General features: G+C 37.2%; 3 protein-coding genes across 3 annotated transcripts in view; all 3 read left to right on the top strand.

Annotated features, from left to right (window-relative positions):
* Positions 1-883: 883 nt before the first annotated feature.
* Positions 884-7,140, top strand: entpd3 (ectonucleoside triphosphate diphosphohydrolase 3). The gene is given in 11 exon segments (XM_051131993.1): positions 884-1,045; positions 2,087-2,209; positions 2,963-3,080; positions 3,409-3,539; positions 3,541-3,569; positions 3,923-4,082; positions 4,402-4,629; positions 5,544-5,816; positions 5,936-6,046; positions 6,182-6,319; positions 6,469-7,140. Coding segments are annotated over 11 exon segments (1,560 nt in total). The 5' UTR covers positions 884-988; the 3' UTR covers positions 6,661-7,140.
* Positions 7,141-7,697: 557 nt separating this feature from the next.
* Positions 7,698-12,528, top strand: LOC127177869 (uncharacterized; the record flags this gene model as incomplete). The annotated part of the gene is made up of 4 exons (XM_051130389.1): positions 7,698-7,791; positions 10,913-11,106; positions 11,482-11,740; positions 11,936-12,528. Coding segments are annotated over exons 1-4 (1,140 nt in total), but the record flags the coding sequence as incomplete, so codon positions are not given.
* Positions 12,529-15,152: 2,624 nt separating this feature from the next.
* Positions 15,153-20,650, top strand: part of gask1a (golgi associated kinase 1A) — a 36,242-nt gene continuing 30,744 nt past the window's right edge. Inside the window, exon 1 of the mRNA XM_051131991.1 lies at positions 15,153-15,434. Within this exon, the coding sequence (XP_050987948.1) occupies positions 15,432-15,434 (3 nt within the window). The 5' untranslated portion in view covers positions 15,153-15,431. The remainder of the gene's footprint in view (positions 15,435-20,650) is intronic.

The raw sequence follows: 20,650 nt of genomic DNA, 5'->3' as shown, positions 1-20,650 counted from the left end.
CGGTTTGCATTAAAAATTCTGTTAGTAAATGAGGATTTCACTTGGAGAAGATCTTCCCTAAAGGATTAATACCTCACCCAAACCACACTGCAAAGTGTGGGTCTGTTGTGTAAATGGATCCTGTTCTAGCAGAGAGTTAATGTAAATGTCAGTGTCAGTATGTCTCTCATGCGGTATGTGACTTTCCAATAAAGCAATGTTATGTGAACTCTGATCACCACACAGCTCTTTTGTTCATTCTCAGGTTGCCGTAAAGTGCCCCATTAGGATCAGGCATAAACATATCCAGCTGACCAAGCAAACAAAATAACCCATTAAAAGGGGCATTTTCAAATAATATTACAAGCTTTTAAAAACACCTAATGCACAGCCAGCAGAAAGAGAATTATGAATAGATTTTTCGTCTCAAAGTGTCAATACTCTTGCAAACGGTTTTCATGTGCTGTGTTTATTCCCCACAAATATAAAGTCATTATTTTGTACTTTAACATTATTGAATAAAATATGTTTTTAAAATAAACTGAAGTCTCTTTTTTCTTTGCAGTGGGAACTCCTATATTGATATCTAAGAATATGTATAGCAGAAGATATCTGGAAAGGAATTAAACCTAATGTTTAAATATTTCCCTAAAACAATTGATTCTATATTTTTCAAAACAGTAATTCAATGTATTTAAAAAAATAAATTAAAAACATCATCCCCAGACATAAATAAATAGCGAAATATGAGCTAGTAATATTATTTGATTATTTTCAGAAATGCTAACAAAGGCTAACAAAGGTCTTTCCTTATTAACACCCATCTGAATGGGAGGAGTTTCTAATTAACTTTAATAGAAAGGTCCTGCTTACTAGGAGTGACAGACAAATACTCCTCCCATTCTGTCTCCTCAGCACGCTTTTTCACACACTAACATATGCACACACACTCTCACATACATACATCCAAACACAGTTACACATTCACAGTCTTGCACGTCTGGACAGAATGATCAATAAGGAGTCTCAATCTTCAGACCACCTTACAACAGCCTCACGCAGAGGGGTAAGCAAATAAACCTTTTATTACTGTATTAATAATGGCATGATTGTTACAGAAATGTATGGGGTTTTTTGCATTTGATAATAGCTTTCTTATCAGATCATGTTTGACCAGATCATAGAACAAATGTGGGTTAGATAAATGAAGAATTTCATTGATTTTGTTATGAAATTGTATTGATTGGTATGACGTCTCTGTAAACCGTCATCTCTTTATAAAAGAGCCATTTGTGGGCATCTCAAAATAAATACATTTATATGTATGTTATATAATTAGTTTAATAGTTTATAATGATATTAAACTAAACAGATACTGTGCTGTATGCCATTGTGCTTAAACCGCTAACTACTTTCTATGATTAAATTAGAAACTGAAACCATAATATGAGTTAGGATAAGAGGCTCCAGGGTGATGAGTACATACTAATATGTGTTTGAGTAGGGTACAAAACTGGGTGTCTTCCAGATAATTTTTACAGAAGATAACAAACCCATGACTGACAGAGTGCCTGTGGGCTTGACAGTGTGTAAAAGAGTTTCTCAAATCTCATAACGACAAAAGTAGATATGTCTGAACTTGTACTTTTTTTGTTCAAGAAAGTGCTGAGAGTAATTTAATGGGGAAATCATTTAGAATTATAGTACATTTTTTAACACTTCCTATGCTCAACAAATAACCCCCTTCCTATCATAAAAAGCTATGTCGTAATATATAAATTAACTAGTTAAAATCAATTTATAATATTTACTGAATAAATCTGGCTACAAGCTTACAATGATTTACACCTCACCTCAAGATTACAAGTGACAGTTGCAGATTTCATTTTTATACGAGCCTTTGTTGGCTGTTTCAGCTTCTAGATGGATGCATAATTCTCTGGAGAAAAATAGATGATTTGATTTCTTGGTTCTTTAAAGCATGACTAACTGGTTTTCTAAAGAAAGTGTGAACAAAAAGTTAATCCTTTATTTGAAAGAGTGCTTGGCTATCGGATGAGAACCGAGCAGTAAACTGGTAATTTGATATTCATCTTTTTGTCTGTAGGTGAGGATGGCAAAAGTGGCAATAGCTTTGGCCGCCGCCTTTATGCTTGCGAGCATAGCGGTCATCATTTCCATAGCAGTTGTACAAACTCATAAGAAGACTTATGTATCACGTGGATTAAAGGTAATGTTATATAATTTAAGCATGCATGATCCAAACATTACAGTCTATTGATCTGACAAGTAATTTTGATTCTCTTCAGAGTGAGTAAATTTATGGGACATAAAAGCATAATTACTGCTTACCAGTCAAATGTTCAAGAATGAATTTTCCTTAACTTATTTATTCCTGTTATTTAATAATATATAATATATGTGTTTTCCTTCTAATTCACATGAAAGAAGAATGTTTCTTTCACACATCACACATGTGGGCCACTATTCATTTATAGATGAATGGTGGGTAAAATGTGGTGAAAGACATATGACTTACAGATTGCGCTTTTCCATAATGCTTCATTCAGTGTCCTATTACTTTTAGTAATAACAAATAACACTCACCGGATACCTTTTTTCTACACACATCAACAGCTTTCAGTGGATAATCACTATTGATGGAGTTATTTAATTCCATACAATGCTGCATCCTTAATCTTAAAATGGTCCTTTTGATGAGTCATAAAGTCAGTCCTTGAATATTTTCCCAACAGAAGAATGTCCTTTTGTTAGTTTCTTCCAAAACAGCTTCAGGCAATAGACATGTCTGTTCTTGCATGCTTCACTCAATCATGATTTAGACCATGGCAAATTGCTATTCACCAAAGTGTGCAAATGAATAAGCTTATTATGGCTTTGCAAGATCTTCAGAATTTGGTCGTAACATGGTTACTGTAACATGTCTTTCTTCAGATCTGTTGCTTTCTCTTTTTTTCTCCAGTATGGTATTGTTTTGGACGCAGGCTCCTCCAGGACGACCGTGTATCTCTATGAGTGGCCTGCCGAGAAAGAAAACAACACTGGGGTTGTGAGTGAGACCACAAAGTGTCAGGTTGAAGGTACAAATCAACTGACCTAAAACCTTGGAAGGTTTATGTAAAGGCATGAAGGATCATTCTTTACAGTGACCAAAAGTTCATAGATACTAGTGAAACTAAGTGCTGAGATCTTGACCTTCTCATTAACAAAGCATACAACATAATACAAAAGGTCACACATTTTGGAAGGCTGAGTACCATTTTTGTGGGTATATTAAGTATTAAGAATAGTTATAATGAGTATAGTTCTTTACTACTCTTTTAACATAGGCAGTGATACAATAATAATGTATCTTCAAAATGTTCACATTACATGACGTAATCTAATAATAAAATGTGTCTTTTCAAGGCCCTGGAATTTCAGATTTCGGTAAAAATGAGGATCAGGACAAAAAGACATGGAAAAGTTTAAAAGATTGCATGGCAAAAATAACTGAAGCCATTCCTTCCCATCGGCATTCCTCGACCCCGGTTTTCCTCGGGGGCGACAGCAGGGATGAGGCTTCTACAGTAAGAATGATTTTAACAAATTCCATTCATTTTTTTTTTTATATATTATATAAAATATTTTCTATTTATGTTCTTATCCATATCATGACCTATCAGTAGAGCCATTTACTGTGATACTGAGTTCAGTGTTAGATAATACAATAGAATATAAATAACATAATGTTAGACAAAAAGACAAATGGCCTTATGCACTTCTTCAGAGCGTTAAAATTATGTCCAGAGTGTTCAAATTGTGGTGCTCTCAAATAACAATCAATTTTAAATCAATAAACAAATAAAATGTATAAATATGTATTTTCCACAAACCTGACACAATGTGTGCCGTATCTTTGCAATATCTTTTTTTTAAACAGCATGAAAGATGAAGAGACATCCAACTCTATTCTAAAAGACATAAAGAACTACCTTAGCTCTCTTCCTTTCAATTTCCAAAATGCTTCCATTATCTCTGGACAGGAAGAAGGCCTTTATGGCTGGATCACTGTCAACTACCTGAAGGGGAACTTCCTAGAGGTCAGTTCATGGGCAGTGGACATCTATTGTTCTCTCTCTCTCTTTTCTGGATCTACCTGATAATTTCAGGATTTGTTTGGTTACAGTTTAATTTTAAATGTATGTACTTAAACAACATAAATCTTTTACCCTTACATTACTAGAATATTAGTCTCATACTGTAGTAGGCCTGTTAAATGTCATCATATTATTTTGAAGGTACAAAGTACATTCAAGGTACTGCAGTAGTTTTATGACAAAATACTGAATCCAAACCAGAAGTAGAGAAAACAGATCTTACTTGAACTTTTAAAATTGTAAACTTTAGTCTGTTTTATAGAAAACTCTTTGGAATGCCTGGGTACATCCTCATGGGGCTAAGACAGTTGGCTCACTGGACTTGGGTGGAGCCTCCACTCAGATTGCCTTTGCCACTTCTGATGAAGCCAAAGGTGAAGACATCATTAAGGTTTCACTCTATGGCTATGAATACAACATCTATACACACAGTTTCCTCTGCTATGGGAAAAATGAGGCTGAGAAGAGAGTTTGGGCCAAACTTGCAAAGGTAGAGTATACTTGTAATCGTCAAGTGAATTCATCTGAATTAGTACTTGTTCCTTAAAATATAAATATGTTTTATTTACATTTTAGATCCAGACTAGATTTTCCTTTTAGATTGCATATGAATTGTTCCTGTTAGATAACTTCTTCTTGTTTTGCTACTGTCAGTACAAAAGACATTGATTGCAAAATTTGCGTAAAACCTTTCTTATAAAATCCATTATTGCTGAAAGATGCAATTAACCCATAGCTTATTCTTAACATTTCCCCAAACAAGCCACGTCAATACTTGTACAGACTGCATTGCCATCAGCCATTTAATGTAACATTGAAAAGATGAAGGAATTACAGAACATTCTGTTTTCCTGATATCTACCAGAAATGTTTATATTAATTTATCAGTAGACTTTTATTTTCTTTAAATGCATTATATTAGGTATTTTCTAACATAAAATTATCCTAGCATTAAAAGCAACATATTCAGTGTAAATGATTATGTTTATTATAAACATAAATGTATGCTGCCTTATTGGGATCTTTCCCTAACCATATTAAACCTACTGATCAGTAAATATGTCATCAAAGGTCCAGAAAAAGGATTTTGAGTGTAAGCCACTTAATGTGTCATGGTTGATGTGCAAGCTAGTCTGATTAACAGGATTCTTTTGTAATTTTGTCTAGCTCAACCAGACAATGGTAGGCAGAGCTAGTGTAAATAACCCAATTTGCATTTAGTTTTAATAGACACTTCAATATTTTTAATGATTAACTATTTTAAAGACCAATTACCTATAACCATTACAAAAAAAAAAAAAAAAAAAAATAAAAGTAGTTGTATTATCCATTATTGTAATTGCTCTCTCTCTCTCTCTCTCTCTCTCTCTCTCTCTCTCTCTCTGTTTTCTTCTTCTTTTCCAGCAAACCACCAACTGGGCTATTGTAAAGCACCCCTGTTATCCTTCTGGCTACAATATTTCCATGCTTGCACAGGATGTTTTTGGCAGTGAATGTACAAAGAATGTTCTTCCACAGGGTTATAGCCCAAATCGATATATTACTTTTGTTGGACAGAGTAACCCTGAACAGTGCAAAACCTTGGTCAGGAGTATCTTTGACCTGACATTGTGCCAAGGAGCTGAAAACTGTTCCTTTGATGGAGTTTATCAACCACCTCTCAGTGGGGACTTTGTGGTAGGCATTTCTCTTTAGTTTAACTAAATACTTTAGTATAAATAGTTTACCTAAAATTATGTCATTATTTCTTGCATATTTCTTGTTATTGTGCCCAAACATTATGACATTTTGCTTAGGCTTATGCTGGGTTCTACTGGACTGCTTGGGCTCTTAAAGTGGAGGGTTCCAAAAGTATGGACACATTCAACATGAACATGAAGACGTTATGTTCAAAGGACTGGAAAACTGTGAGCTGTGGCCGACTGCATAATCATGACTAGCAGGAAAATATAGATTGGGAGGAATTAATTTTTGTGTTAGATTTATGTTTGGCATGTAAAATCAATAAACCTACCTTTTTATGTCCCCCGACCACCCTTTAGCTCAAGAACTCCATCAATAACATCAAAGACATCCATCTGAAGTCCTACTGCTACTCTGCAAATTATGTGCACAGTATTCTCGCAGATGGTTACAAGTTCAACACAGACAACTGGAAAAATCTCAATTTTCAGAAAGAGGTACACTACATGCTTAACATGAGATTTGATTTATGGTTAGGTTTAGGATTAAAATGGTTACATATCTGCCAGTGTCTGCCAACAAATATGTTTTATCCAAAATTCTGCAGTGAACTGGACCTCTTCATATGTCTCTTTGTGTTTCACAGGTAAATAAGACCAGTATAGCCTGGTCTCTGGGCTACATGCTTGCACTTTCCAACATGATCCCAGCTGAAGGGAAAATCATCAAGCTGCCCATAAACAATGTTCTCTTCACTGGACTACTCCTCCTGTTCTCTGCTCTGACTATTATCACCCTCACGTACCTTGTCATTGCTCTGGTGCGCTTTTGTTATTGAGGTTTTTGTACTTGAGTCTATACTGCACTGAGTTCTCATCTGTAGAACTAGTGTCCCACTTAGGGAGGTTTTGTAAACCTGAAAAGACACTAATGTGTCAATGCAGACGTAGCTGCTAAGAAATATTTTAATTTTAGAACCTGAAGGTCTTGAAGTTCCAGCGGTGATAAGGTTAAAAAGAAGACACTTGATGTAAACACCAAATGTGTTTACAACCTGTATTCAATGTCATTCTATCAAAAAAAGGAGTATACAGGTCTTTCTAGTCTGGGAATGCAGTAGCAAAGTCTTGTACTGTGGATTCGAATGAAAACACTGAAGACAAAGAATTGATTTTAGCTTATATACAGTAAAAATTATCTACTAAGGTCATGACAATGTTTTGATTGTGCATTGTATCTAATGTTTGTATCATTTACTTGCATCATCCCTTATGTATCTTACACGTGTATTTCTGCATGTGCTTTCCAGCACACATTGTCTTTGGATGAAATATGTCATAGTACTCTAAATAAATGTTATGATTGTTAATGACAGTGCAGTGAGGACTGGTGATTATGTATTTCAACTGATGGTCTGGGCATTAGTCATTTAATGCTATTACAGTAAATGAAAATGAATTCTAAGGACAAGCTATATAGTCAATATAGCACTTCTCTAGTGAAAAATAATGGGCAGGGAATCTGGCTTAAGCAGCCATTCTGTCATAGCATCTTCAGGTTACTTTGACTGAAGCAACAACTGAGTTGTGCAACTACTAGCTTAGCACAGTATCTCAGTACATGCAGTATCTCAGGGAACTGAGGTTACGTTAGTAACCAAATACGTTCCCTATTGATACTCCACTCGTACTGCGTCGTTAGACGCTATGGAAAACCAGTAAAATCACGCCATGCTTTGGTAGTGAAATGACTAAATATATAAACTTGCCTTAAGCACCTAAGGGGCCCAGAGGGACAAGCAAAAAAAGCTGCACAAATTTCTGCGATGGACACACCGCTAGACCATGCCCAGGAAGAGGCAACGCCTCTGGTGGAATGGACTCGTACTTCTATGGGGCATTGCAGGCCCAAGGAAAGTGTGTCAGCTATCCACCTGGAAAGTCTCTGCTTTATGACCGGATGCCCATTGGTATGGTCACCAAAGTAAACTAAGAGTTTTTCTGACAGCTTAATGGGGCGGAATGCTCAATGTTAATTTTTAGCACCTTAACGGGGCAACTAATTTGTTCCTGCCCACCAACTGGCCAGCTATAAGAGCATGAGAAGCTGCTTTAGCTGTTACATAGACCTTGAGCATGGATGGGGAGTATCCCTTATCCAGTAGCTCTCACAAGAAGAACAATATCAATGATATGTCACAGTAGGTTGGATCTTTGCCATGAGTTGTGCACCAGGCAGAGAAAACCGACCATTTAAGGGCATAGAGGCGCCTCATAGACAGAGCTCTAGCCTAAGAGATTGTGTTTAGAATGCTCTTGGTGAGGTCAGCAGGCTCTCATTGAGAGTTCAAAGGTGCAGAAGCAACAGCTTGGGCCGGGGGTGCAATATTGTTCTGTTCGCCTGAGAGACTAGGCCCCGTCCTAGAGGAATGGGCCACGGAGCATGTGAGCAGCCGAGTCACCTCCAAGAACCAATGATGTTTCCTTCAGAACTGATGGAAATTTCCATCAGGAATGAAGAATGGAGAACAAGTTTTTTTTTTCTGATCCTCTGAAATAATTCTTATTAATAATTTGCTAGACTTAATGCTCTTGCAGCAAGAGCAATCACCCCTATGAGGTTGGACATGGCCCAGATGCATCTAAATCTAAAGCAGTCAGTAATAATAATCACTAATGATAGCATTTTCTTTAAATCCACCTAAAAAGATCAAACCACTCGTTAGAAGCATAGTACTGGTCATCCATATGGGTAAACATACCAGCAGATCAAAGGTGCTGTGCGCATTCTCTCAGATCCACTCGTAGCAGATGAGAAGAGGGACGGGCCACCTTCATTGTAGAAGGCAAACTGCAGGCGAAGCAGAACAAGACACAAGACTCTTGTAGTGTGAGCGATCTGTGTCAATGAGCGCAGCACACTGAATTCACAGCTGTCAGTGATATTGAAATCACTGGTGATAGCATTGAGCCACTTGACGAACGAGAGCTGCTGATCCTCACATGTAAACACACTGGCAGATCACAGAACTACATCAAGAGTGAAGCACGCGGGGGCTGTGCCAGCGTTAAATCACTAAAGCCTGATTGCTCAGCCCCATGAGTTCGCCATTTCTTTCTAATATAATATTCTAATATTCTCATTTTATATACTGGGAGAAATACAGTTAAAAGCTGGTGAGAAAAATCCACAAATAGAAGTTTCTCTAAATGTGAATACAGCAGATGCAATACAGTTAAAATTGCATCCTTACCCCCCTGGATGACTGATATGCAAATTACAGAGGATCTGTAAGATGTTGTGTTTCATATACAATGTACTTAGACTCACTATTTTTAATGAAGATGATTGTGTGTTGAGTATCTGTGGTGACTTGCCTTCAGTTTGCGTCGGCTTGCTGAAAAGACACCCAGGTACTCATCTGCGGCGATGGGTGTTGTAGGGTCTATTAGCACTGTCATATCTTACTGTAATGCCATATAGCCTATAACACACTCTCAAATGTTTATTATTTTAACATTTTGAGAGGTGTAAAATTTACATAATGTGGTTTCAGATAGCTATGAAGTGACCAGGTGTAAACAAGTCTTTGCGATTGACAGTTATCACTGATCTATTTCAGAGGATTGTCCTCTAACAGAGGTCACTATCATTACTTAGGTAAAAAGGATTCTGATTGGTTAACTTATAGAAAAACATGCAAAATCAAAACAGATTTACTTACGGATGTACAGATGTACAAGGTAATAAAGCGTATCTCGGAAAGTTATTTAGGTGACAAGCGATTAGAGGTCAGAAGCAATGTTCCAATTGCAAATGTTTTGGTATTCATGTGCTTATTTTTTAGTTTTTGTTTGCAGTACAACAACACAAAAAAAACAGAGAAGAAAACTCAAACTTCATAAAATTTCACACAGAACTCAAAAATGGAATGGACAAAATTATTGCCACCTAATTGTTTTCAAGCATGTGATGCTGCTGTAATTTGTATTTAGACACAACTGTGGCAAGTAACAGGTGTGAGCAATATAGTAATCTCACTTAAAATGGTAAAATGTAAAAAAAAAAAAAAAAAAAAAAAGACTCAACCTTTGTGTTGTGTGTCACACTGAGCATGGGGAAAGAAAGAAGTGTAAAGAGTTGTCTGTGGATTTGAGAGAAAAAAATGTGGGAAAACATGGACAATCTCAAGACTACAAGTCCATCTCCAGAGATCTTAATGTTCCTGTGTCCACTGTGCGCAATATCATCAAGAGGTGTACAGCCCATGGCACTGTAGGTAACTTTCCTGGACGTGGACGGAAGAGCAAAATTAATGAAATATTACAACAAAGGATTGTTTAAATGGTGGATAAAGAACAAGATTAACTTCCAAACAAATTCAAGCTGATCTGCAGACACAGGGAACAACAGTGTCAGTATGCGCTATCAGTCAGCATCTGAATGAAAAGGGACACTATGGTAGGAGACCCAGCAGGACACCACTGCTGACACAAAGGCATAAAAAAGCAAGACTGGAGTTTGTTAAAACTTATGTGACAAAATCACAATCCTTCTGGGAGAACGTACTGTGGACAGATGAGACAAAAGTAGAGCTTTTTGGTAAAGGACATCTTTGCACTGTTTACAGAAAAAAAATGAGGCCTTCAAAGAAAAGAACACAGTCCCTACAGTCAAACACGGTGGAGGTTCAAAGATGTTTTGGGGTTGGTTTGCTGCTTCTGGCACTGGATGCCTTGACTGTGTGAATGGTATCATGATATCTGAAGATTACCAAAGAATTTTGGGCCACAACGTAGTGGCCGGTGTCAGAAAGCTGTGTCTCCACCAGAGGTCATGGGTCCAGTAGGACAATGACCTGTAACACACTTCAAAAAGCACTCAGAAATGGTTACAAACAAAGCGCTAGAGAGTTCTGAAATGACCAACAGTAAGTCCAGATCTGAATCCCATAGAACAGCTGTGGAGAGATCTCAAAACAGCAGTTGGGAGAAGGCATCCTTCAAATCTGAATGACCTGGAGCAGTTTGCAAAAGATCCATCTGACTTGAGTATGTATCAGTCTTTGCTTTCATCCTTCTCTGCTCAAGTCCATACTGCCAAATCCTCATACTTCCACAACAAGATCAACAATGCTCCAGACACACGTAACCTCTTCAAAACATTCAATTCGCTCCTCTGCCCTCCCACACCACCACCCACCACTTCTATAACAGCCGATGATTTCGCCACATTCTTTACTGACAAAACTACAACTATCAGCAGCCAGTTCTCGGCTCCACACGTACAGGAACTAATACCGACAACATCCACAGCTAACACCCCACTCTTCTCCTTCTGTCTCCTCTCTGAGGCAGAAGTATCCAAACTTCTCCTATTCAGCCATCCTACAACATGCCCACTAGATCCTGTCTCCTCTCACCTTCTCCAAGCAATCTCTCCTACACTCTTACCAGCACTTACACACATCATCAACACATCTCTCCACACAGGCACTTTCCCCACTGCATTCAAGCAGGCTTGGGTAACCCCACTGCTCAAAAAACCTACATTAAACAGTTCACTTATAGATAACTATAGACCGATCTCTCTCCTTCCATTCATAGCAAAAACACTCGAATGAGTCGTTTTTAACCAGGTATCACTATTTCTCACGCAGAACAGTTCATTGGATGCTAACCAGTCAGGGTTCAGGAGTGGCCACTCAACTGAAACTGCACTACTGTCAGTCACAGAAGCGTTGCGGATTGCAAAAGCTGATTCCAGATCATCAATACTCATTTTGCTGGATCTTTCTGCTGCTTTTGACACGGTGAATCATCAGATCCTCCAGTCCACCCTCTCATCACTGGGCATCACAGGGATTCCACTTCGCTGGTTTGAATCCTATCTCACAGGTAGGTCCTTCAGGGTTGCCTGGGGAGGGGAGGTATCCAAAGCACATCATCTTGTCACTGGGGTTCCTCAGGGATCAGTTCTTGGACCCCTCCTCTTCTCCATATACACTACATCACTGGGGCCCATCATACAGGCACATGGCTTCTCTTACCACTGCTATGCTGATGACACACAGCTCTATCTTTCAGTTCAACCAGATGATCCAACAGTAGCTGCACGGATCTCCGGCTGCTTGGCAGACATCTCGGAGTGGATGAAAGAACATCATCTACAGCTCAACCTGGTAAAGACTGAGCTCCTTGTTTTCCCTGCCACTCCAACTCTACAGTATGATTTCACCATCCATTTAGGTACATTAACAATTACCCCATCAAGTTCTGCCAGAAATCTTGGTGTTATCTTTGATGACAAGCTGACTTTCAAAGACCATATTGCTAAAACTGCTCGATCTTGCAGGTTTGCCCTACACAACATTAGAAAGATCAGGCCCTTTCTAACAGAGCAGGCCACACAACTTCTTGTCCAGGCCCTGGTCATCTCTAGGCTGGACTACTGCAATGCTCTTCTAGCCAATCTTCCCTCATGCACAATCAAACCTCTACAAATGATTCAGAATGCATCAGCACGACCGGTCTTCAACGAGCCCAAAAGGGCCCATGTCACACCTCTCTTTATCACCCTGCACTGGTTCCCAATTGCAGCTTGCATCAAATTCAAGACACTGATGCTTGCATATAGAACAGCCACAGGCTCGGCGCCGGCCTACCTCCACTCACTGCTACCAATCTACACTCCCTCCAGAACTCTGAGATCCGCCAGTGAACGACGCCTCATTGTACCATCACAAAGAGGCACAAAATCACTTTCCAGAACATTCTCTTACACCATTCCTGGCTGGTGGAATGATCTTCCCACCGCTATCCGGAATGCCAACTCCCTAACAACTTTCAAGCAGCCGCTGAAAACCCATCTCTTTCGACACTATTTGACTTAAAAAAAAAAATTCCTTTATTCTACTCTTTTCCCTTTCTAGCTTGTACTTATCTGAACAATGCCTGTTATATGGTATTATGAGCACTTCCTAAGTCGTTTTGCCTCTTTAGGACAAATCGCTTGATGTATTCCCCACCTGTAAGTCGCTTCGGATAAAAGCGTCTGCTAAATGAATAAATGTAAATGTAAATGTAAATGTAAGAGTGGTCCAAAATTCCAGTAGAGAGGTGTAAGAAACTCATTCATGGTTACAGGAAGCGACTGATTTCAGTTATTTTTTTCCAAAGGGGGTGCTACCAAATATTAAGTTAAGGGTGCCAATAATTTTGTCCAGTGCATTCTTTGGGTTCTGTGTGGAATTGTATCAGATTTGACTTTTCTTCTTTGTTTTTTGTGTGTTGTTCCAATGCAAAAAAAAAATAAATAAATAATTAAATAAATAAATAAACATGTGAGTACCAAAACATTTGCAACTACAAGAATTTTCTGAAGGAAGGGTTGCATTTTCTGACAAAATTGCAAGGGTGCCGATATTTTTGGCCATGACTGTATATCTGCCATCAAGACACCAGGGTGACAGCAGACCTCCATATGAGTGTTTCCTCCTGGGTGCCATTTACGAATCTCTCTGGAATCTAGTCCTGCACAGACAGATACCAACGCACATACATAGAGAAACACTTATCTACTTGAAGGTAGTGTAGCTGAGCTCTTACTCTAATCCGGTAATGTTTCCAAAACACACAGACAATGAGTGCAGCTTCTCAGAGAGAAAAGGAGAGAATTTCAGACCACATTCAGCTTATTCTTAGGAAGCAACCTAAATGTTCTGAGTACACATTGGTCACGTAGGCATGTCTGCTACTAATGTATGGTAACTAATAACTTGATTAATAATCACTCTGAATAATAACTTGATCAATAATCACTCAAAAAGGATATGGGTCATTTCACAAAATCTGTGCCTTTTTTGTGTCCCTAAGAAATAATCATAATAATAAACAGAATTAATATAACAACAAATAAAGTTGCGATTTAAAAACATAACAATACTATGTATTATTTCATCAATATTACATCAAAAGTCAAATAAATATTATTTAAAAAAAAATAAATCAATAGCATCAACAATTATTGCTTTTGTGAACTTAACTATTAGCTAGCAATGAGCAAATTAGTCTGAAATTGTCAAACCTGTTACTTTCAGCCCTGTTACTTTTCAGAGTAACAGGTTTTGATGTGGGTAACAGGGATGAGATAGATTAGTCAAACAGATGGAAGCATGATGTAATTACAACACCCTTTAAAACATCAGATCTTGTAGAAATGTAATGTTGTAAATCAACAATGAACTGTCTTTAACTGAAAAATTGACTGTTTACTAATGTGGAGGACACTATTTTACACTATTAACACTTTTTTCCTTTATAAAATTGTAAAGCTGCTTTGACACAATCTGTGTTGTATAAAGCACTAAATAAATAAAGGTGACTTGACAATGGTAAAACTTTACAGTATTATGTAAACAAAGAATGTGCTTTGTGCTGAAGAACGTGTGTCCTGTCACCCCTGTTACTCTAAAAACTGTAAAAAGTGTTATTTTATACAGCCTTCCAGGTTTTTCCATTGTAACATATAGATCCAACCCTAATAAAACTCACCTGCCTATAGCTTCCTTGTAACCATTCAGACCTTGTTTAGCTTGTTCAGCTGTGTTTGATTAAGGTTGAAGCTAAACTCTGCAGGGCTGTGGCTCTCCAGGAACGATGTTCACCACCTCTGTTCTATGGACTAGTCTGGTTTCAGTCATTCCCTTCTACTGTAAATCACCATTCTACCAGAAGAGGACAGTATAGTCCTAAAATAAGTTTTTTTTAGATGCATTAAACCATTTTTAGACATACTCTTTATGGATTGTAAAACAAAATGTGAAATATTTCTTTAATAATAAAATTTATATAAATCATTTTCTTCGTAAATTGTAAGTGAAACTGTTTTACAAAGCTCTACATTTCTTCCTCTAATTTACCAAAGTAGCTATTATTGTAAGTACTCTGAAATCATAATTTATTTATATGGTATCTTCTTCAAACAATGTTTCAGAATGTTTCATCATTTTGTTCTTTTTTTTAGTTGACAGTGGAGGCTATCACCAAGTTCCCATAGAAATGTTTTCACAACATTAACTGTAGCTGCAACTTCTTTGATTGAAATTACAGTTACCGTAGCTAATTTAATTGTCTTCTGAATGAGGATTCTGTTTACATGAAAATTAAATGAAGATCACATACAACATTTGTGCATCAGCAATACGCCGTAAACTCTTGAAGCGCCCAGCCCAGGACAATAAATCTCCTCAGTATGTTTTTTTTTAAAGTCTCTTCTCAAGTTACACAGCACATTCCTCTCCAAACCTCCACTCCGCTTTCCCTTCTCAAGTCTACCATCCTCCTGCAACGTGTTGCTAGAGATCAGAGCTTTGTTCTGAGACTTTGGAGACTTTGCAATAGAAAAAGGGAAAGTCACTAAACAACGTGACTTTAGATGCATCTCATGCATACACTGGACGAGTTAAGATAAGAGTAACTTCAAGAAGGTTTACATGCAGGAATAATACTGTGTTTGCATGGATGAGGAGCGCAGGAATGAAGATGATGTGGCGCTGATGCTGTGCGCGAACAGTCGAAACACATTAGACTTCTATCGGTAGTGTTTACAATGGTAAGTTTCCAACTGAGAACTTTCCATTCTTATACTATCTCAGAATGATTTATCTGTAGTTACTGTTACACATTAACTGCTTTCATGTCATGTCCAGTGGTTAATTATCAAATACTGAAAGCGTGAATGAAAATTGTCTGAGATGAGCATTTATTGTTTAACTCACAATGCAAACCCTCACAAAGCCAGATAAATTACTGCTATTAGAATGTATCTGAATTCAGTAAAAAAAAACAATAGTCCTGAAACAGATCAAAAGAATTTGTTCCAGTGCTGTTTGTAGGATATGGCACTAAAGCCCATTGTGTGTATTAAGATCAGACTTCTGATGTATGTATTTATACTCGGCAGGAGTATAAATACATAATGCAAGAGTTGTACAACAACAGTGCCTAATGTTTTTCAGCATTGAGAATTCTTTGAATCATTCATCCCAGCGCCAGCCCTTCTCAGCAGACCCCATTAAACTCCCTGACTCAGCAGACCCAAAGATCATTGGATTTTGCCTGTGAGGGTTTGGTTGCAGTTACCAAGCATTGCATTGCAATTATTTGCAGAGAAGCCAATGAAAAATGCATGTGGTCTTTATCTGCTGATCACTGAACCACTGAGATAAATCTAATGTTTTATGAGGTTAAATTATTTAAAGCTATCTTTGATATGAGTCACTACTTTAGGTACTCATGCATTCAGGTGGACACTCTTTGATGGCAGAACATCCAGCCAGCTGTTTTTGCAAAATAAACAATGATCAGGACACCACTGTGAAGCTTAAAATCTTACCTGCTTATTATGTTATAACATGTTACCATGTACAAAACAGTCATCCTGTCAACAAGATGAACAGTATTGGAATACTATTACTACTCACTCTCTGCAGTTCTATGGCACACTCCAAAAATTGTACCTTTAGGGGTCAAAAGCTTATCCCAGGGTACCTTTATGCTTTCTTTAACTCTAAAGGCTGCATATTAGTACCATAAGAATACATATTTCTACCTTAAGGGTACGTTACTACTCTGAGGTACTACTATGTTACGTTTAGGGGTATAGAAGATACAGAGGTGCCCCCTTGAGGATACTGCCCTATAGTTACACTCTTTTGACCCTTAAAGGTACAATTTTTACACATATGTTATGACAGTGAAGTCAATAAGTAAGATGTAAGATGGTACCAATTGTGTTTGTATGAAAGGGCAAGTCAGCGGTATGATATGAGGGACATAAAAGCTGTGCTGGCCTCAGATACCTGGATAAGCAGTTTATTATTCAGTATTGCTATTGACAACGGCTATTATCATGGCATAACAAACCTCAGAATGTTGCAAACGACTAGTCAGAATCAAGCTTTTCAGAGCGCTGTGTAATAAAATAATGAAAAATGCAGGAAATAATGCATCTCTGTGAGACAAAATATTCCATGCGTGCTGGCACTGGCATCCAGATGTTGATGTAAAAACTGGAATTTAATATGGAGTCCGTTTGGAGGTATTTTAATAAGATTACCAGGTGTTTTGAAAGTAAAACCAAATAATCATACCTCACATGGAGATTCGTTTATTCTCTCTACGACATAATACCTTTTATACCAAACCTTTTGCAATAAATCTATGCCAGAAAGCTTTGTGTTTTTCTCTGTACTAGCCAATTCCTTTTTAAACAACAGGAAACCCTAGGCACTTACAAGTTTGGCAAGAGCAAAAGGGTTTTATTCTGGCAAACCTTTTAAATGGTTTGTTGGCATGGAGATTGTGTTTAATTGCAGGTTACAGTATTGTTGACACCAGGATGCTAAAAGCTCCTGCAAATGTCCGACTGTGGTCCTTGCTGTGTGGACAATACGCTATTTGTAACGCATTGTCTGGTTTATAAATGCCTACAACCTTCTGTCTCAGTCTCTGTTCTCTAATCTTGCCTATTTTTATGCGTATCTCTGATTTCTTGCCAGTTCTAGAATGGGCAGATTCTTTTATGTTTTCAGATCAAAGAACATTTAACAATGAAAAAGACATTTTTATATCCAGTAATTATGGAGGTTGCTGTTTGTATGTATTTACGTTTGTCGTTCGGTTTGTGTTGGCTTATGATAGCTGGCATGACTTTTCTACAAGATTAGAAAAACAAAACTTTGCCACAGATTTATGAATTCTGAAAACCCACAGAATATTGCCATCCCTAAAGCGGTCTCTTAAAGCTTCGACATTAAAGTGAAAATATAGGGAAATGAACTGCAAAACCAATACATCACTGTCATTTTACAAAAGTCTTTTTCATAGCTGAAGCTTTTGCAGGTGAGGTTGAAACATTTTGCGTTTTATTCAGAACTTATGCTGTAACATCTGCTAAATGTGACTCATTGCTGAACATCTTGAATTCACTAAGAAGAACTAGGTTTGAAAATATCTGTGCCATCTGGTCTAGAGAACCAGTTTGCCAGTTACTGCCTGGCTGACTTAGTCACTCCTGAGAGAGCAGTATTTCCTTCTGATAACTTTTAAGTACGGCAGTCCCAGATTCCCAAGCAACAGTTAAAGCATCAGACTTATTTCTTTCCTTTATGTAAAATCAGTAGCTGTGCAAATTTCTTGCTGGAAAAGACGTGGTACTAATCAAAACATTCGAAACCATAGCACCATCTTGGTATCACAGAACATGAATATCATTTAGTACCATCATATTTCACATATACATTTTGAGTCAGTAAGATTTCTTTCCTTTTAAGATTTGTTTGAATAAATTCATCATAAACTGAGATTTGACTCTGACTCACATAACATTATTTAGAAGTCATTTCTGCAATGTTATTGGTCTGCCTGTTAATCAGAGGCAGCCAATGAGCAGTGAGCAGTGAATGAGCATGGCAGAGTGAGATAGCCACCAAGGGAATTAGAATTGATTGTCTGAGGAAGTTGTGACATTGTAATAATGGCTTCTCAAATTGCCATGGAGTAACAGCACCTGCACACAATTTTGTTGAGCTTTTAGAGCAAGTCAGTGTCAGGGAGAGACTAAATGTAAATCATCAAGAAATATGATGAAATTTGTTAGCTAGCCTATATATGGAGTAATTACATGCAGGAAATCTGTAGCCTGTTATTGAATTCCATGGGTTTATCCAGCAAAAGATCCGAAATTTTCAGAGGTAGATATGCATAATTTTCATTATTATTATTATTTTTTAAAAATCAGTTTCTTTGAGGTATTTACTGTATTGGATGTAGACCTTATTTTAGAGGCTACATCCACATTAATCCAGCTAAATTTGAAAACATGTTATTTTCTCTGTGTTTTGGCCTTCCATCTACACCGCGACAGTGTTTTTGAAAACACGCATTTTCATATTGTAGTGTGGACTGTGAAAATGGAGATATTCAAAAACTGCTGAGTGTTTAGTCATGTGACGACGCATATAGATATGTAGATAATGTTATAGCCTTTATATTAAATTCCTAAAAAATATTCCTAAAAAGTAGAATTGTTGTTCTACAGCAGAACATGACAATTGTGTATTAGGCCATGGATGGCGTTTTTGAGGGTGAGCTGGATGCACCAGTGAGTCATGGAACATTTTGTTAATAAAATGAATGTGCAAAAAGAATTATGTGTAGTCTTATCTCACTGAGCTTTTATCAAGTTTTATACACGTGCAGTAAAGTGATTGAAGCGTTTTCAAACATTTCGGTGTGGACAATGAACTTTCAAAAAAAAAAATGCTTGAAAATTCTAACGCTAGGAAAGAAAACACTGTTTTCAGATATATCCAGATTAATGTGGACGCAGCCTAGGCCCTGCTAAAAATCTGTGATTAACTTGGTTGTCAGCACCCTTCTGTGATTATGAAATCTCCTGCTTTAGCTGTTTGCAATTATTTCACTTAGAATCCTCACAGTTTTTATTTAAAAAAAAAAAACTTACATTTTCTTAAAGTTACATTAAGTATTATTCTTCCCTCTAGTCAGTGGTAGACCTGGTCATAGGTCATAGGGCAGCAAAAACCCTGCACACAGCTCTCAGGCATTTACACTCCACTTCTCTATTTTCTCATCCAAAGTCCAGTGAAACTACAAATATTAAATTGAAAACCAAATCTGCCACCATTGTTGACATACATCTACTGACAAACAGATGCTAAACAGATTTTAATTTGTTTATCAAAAACATTTTCAGTCAAGATTTTTGTCAAGAGCTCAAGCTTAAAACCAATAAATATTCCTCTGAGCAACATCAGCTAAAATACAAATAGTATTGCAGCAGACTATTTACATAAAATGCATATAAACATTGTCATTCTATATCTCCCAGTAATATATCTTGCAAAAGTATTCATACCCCTTCATTTTTATTTATTTATTTTTTCCACATTATGTTATGTTGCTGCCTTTAAATTACTTCCCCCCTCAGTCTCAGACTGGGTAGGACAATGACCCTAAGCACACAGCAAGAGTGGTTTATAGACAACTCTGTGAATGTCCTTGAGTTGCCCAGCCAGAGCCTGGACTTAAACCCAATACATTTTTTTTTTTCTGGAAAAACCTGAAAATGTGCATCTGCACCTATCCAAGCTGATATAGCTTGAAAGGTGAAGAGGTGAGGAGAAGAATGGTTGATAATTGCGACATGCTGATGTGCAAAGCTTGTTGCATCATACCAAAAAGATCTGAGGCTATAAAGGTGTTTAAGCTAAGTGCTGAGTTAATGGTATAAATACTTATGCAATGTACTTATTTCAGTTTTTTTTTTTTTTTTTTTTTTTTTTTTTTTTTTTTATACATTTATGCAGTTGTGACAATTCTGTTTTTGCTTTTGCCATTAGGGTGTATAGAGTGTAGATTGATGTGGGAAAAAAAAGTAATTTAAAGCAGTTTAACATAAGGCAGCAACATAAAACATTAACAAAAATGAAGGGGTTATACAGTATACAGTATACTCTCATTTGTTCTGCAATGAATGTTGAATGTATGCAGCATGGCATCTGTTTGTGGTATTACACGTGCACAGATAATAGTATGCTTGACAATGTTTTTATTCAACAACGCTTGGGCCACAATAGCCTGTTGCTGTGTGTTTCTTTCTCTTTTTTATGTTGGTTTATGCTGTTTTTTTTTTTGTTTTTTTTTTTGTTTGTGAATATAAATGACTGCAGCAGGCTGTCAGTGACACATTTTCATCCTACACACACAGCCCCGCACATTGTATATTTCAGGATGACACTAGTG

Source organism: Labeo rohita, chromosome 16 (assembly GCF_022985175.1).
Source record: "Labeo rohita strain BAU-BD-2019 chromosome 16, IGBB_LRoh.1.0, whole genome shotgun sequence".
NCBI classification, from domain to species: Eukaryota; Metazoa; Chordata; class Actinopteri; order Cypriniformes; family Cyprinidae; genus Labeo; species Labeo rohita.
This window is presented reverse-complemented; position numbering and strand designations above follow the sequence as displayed.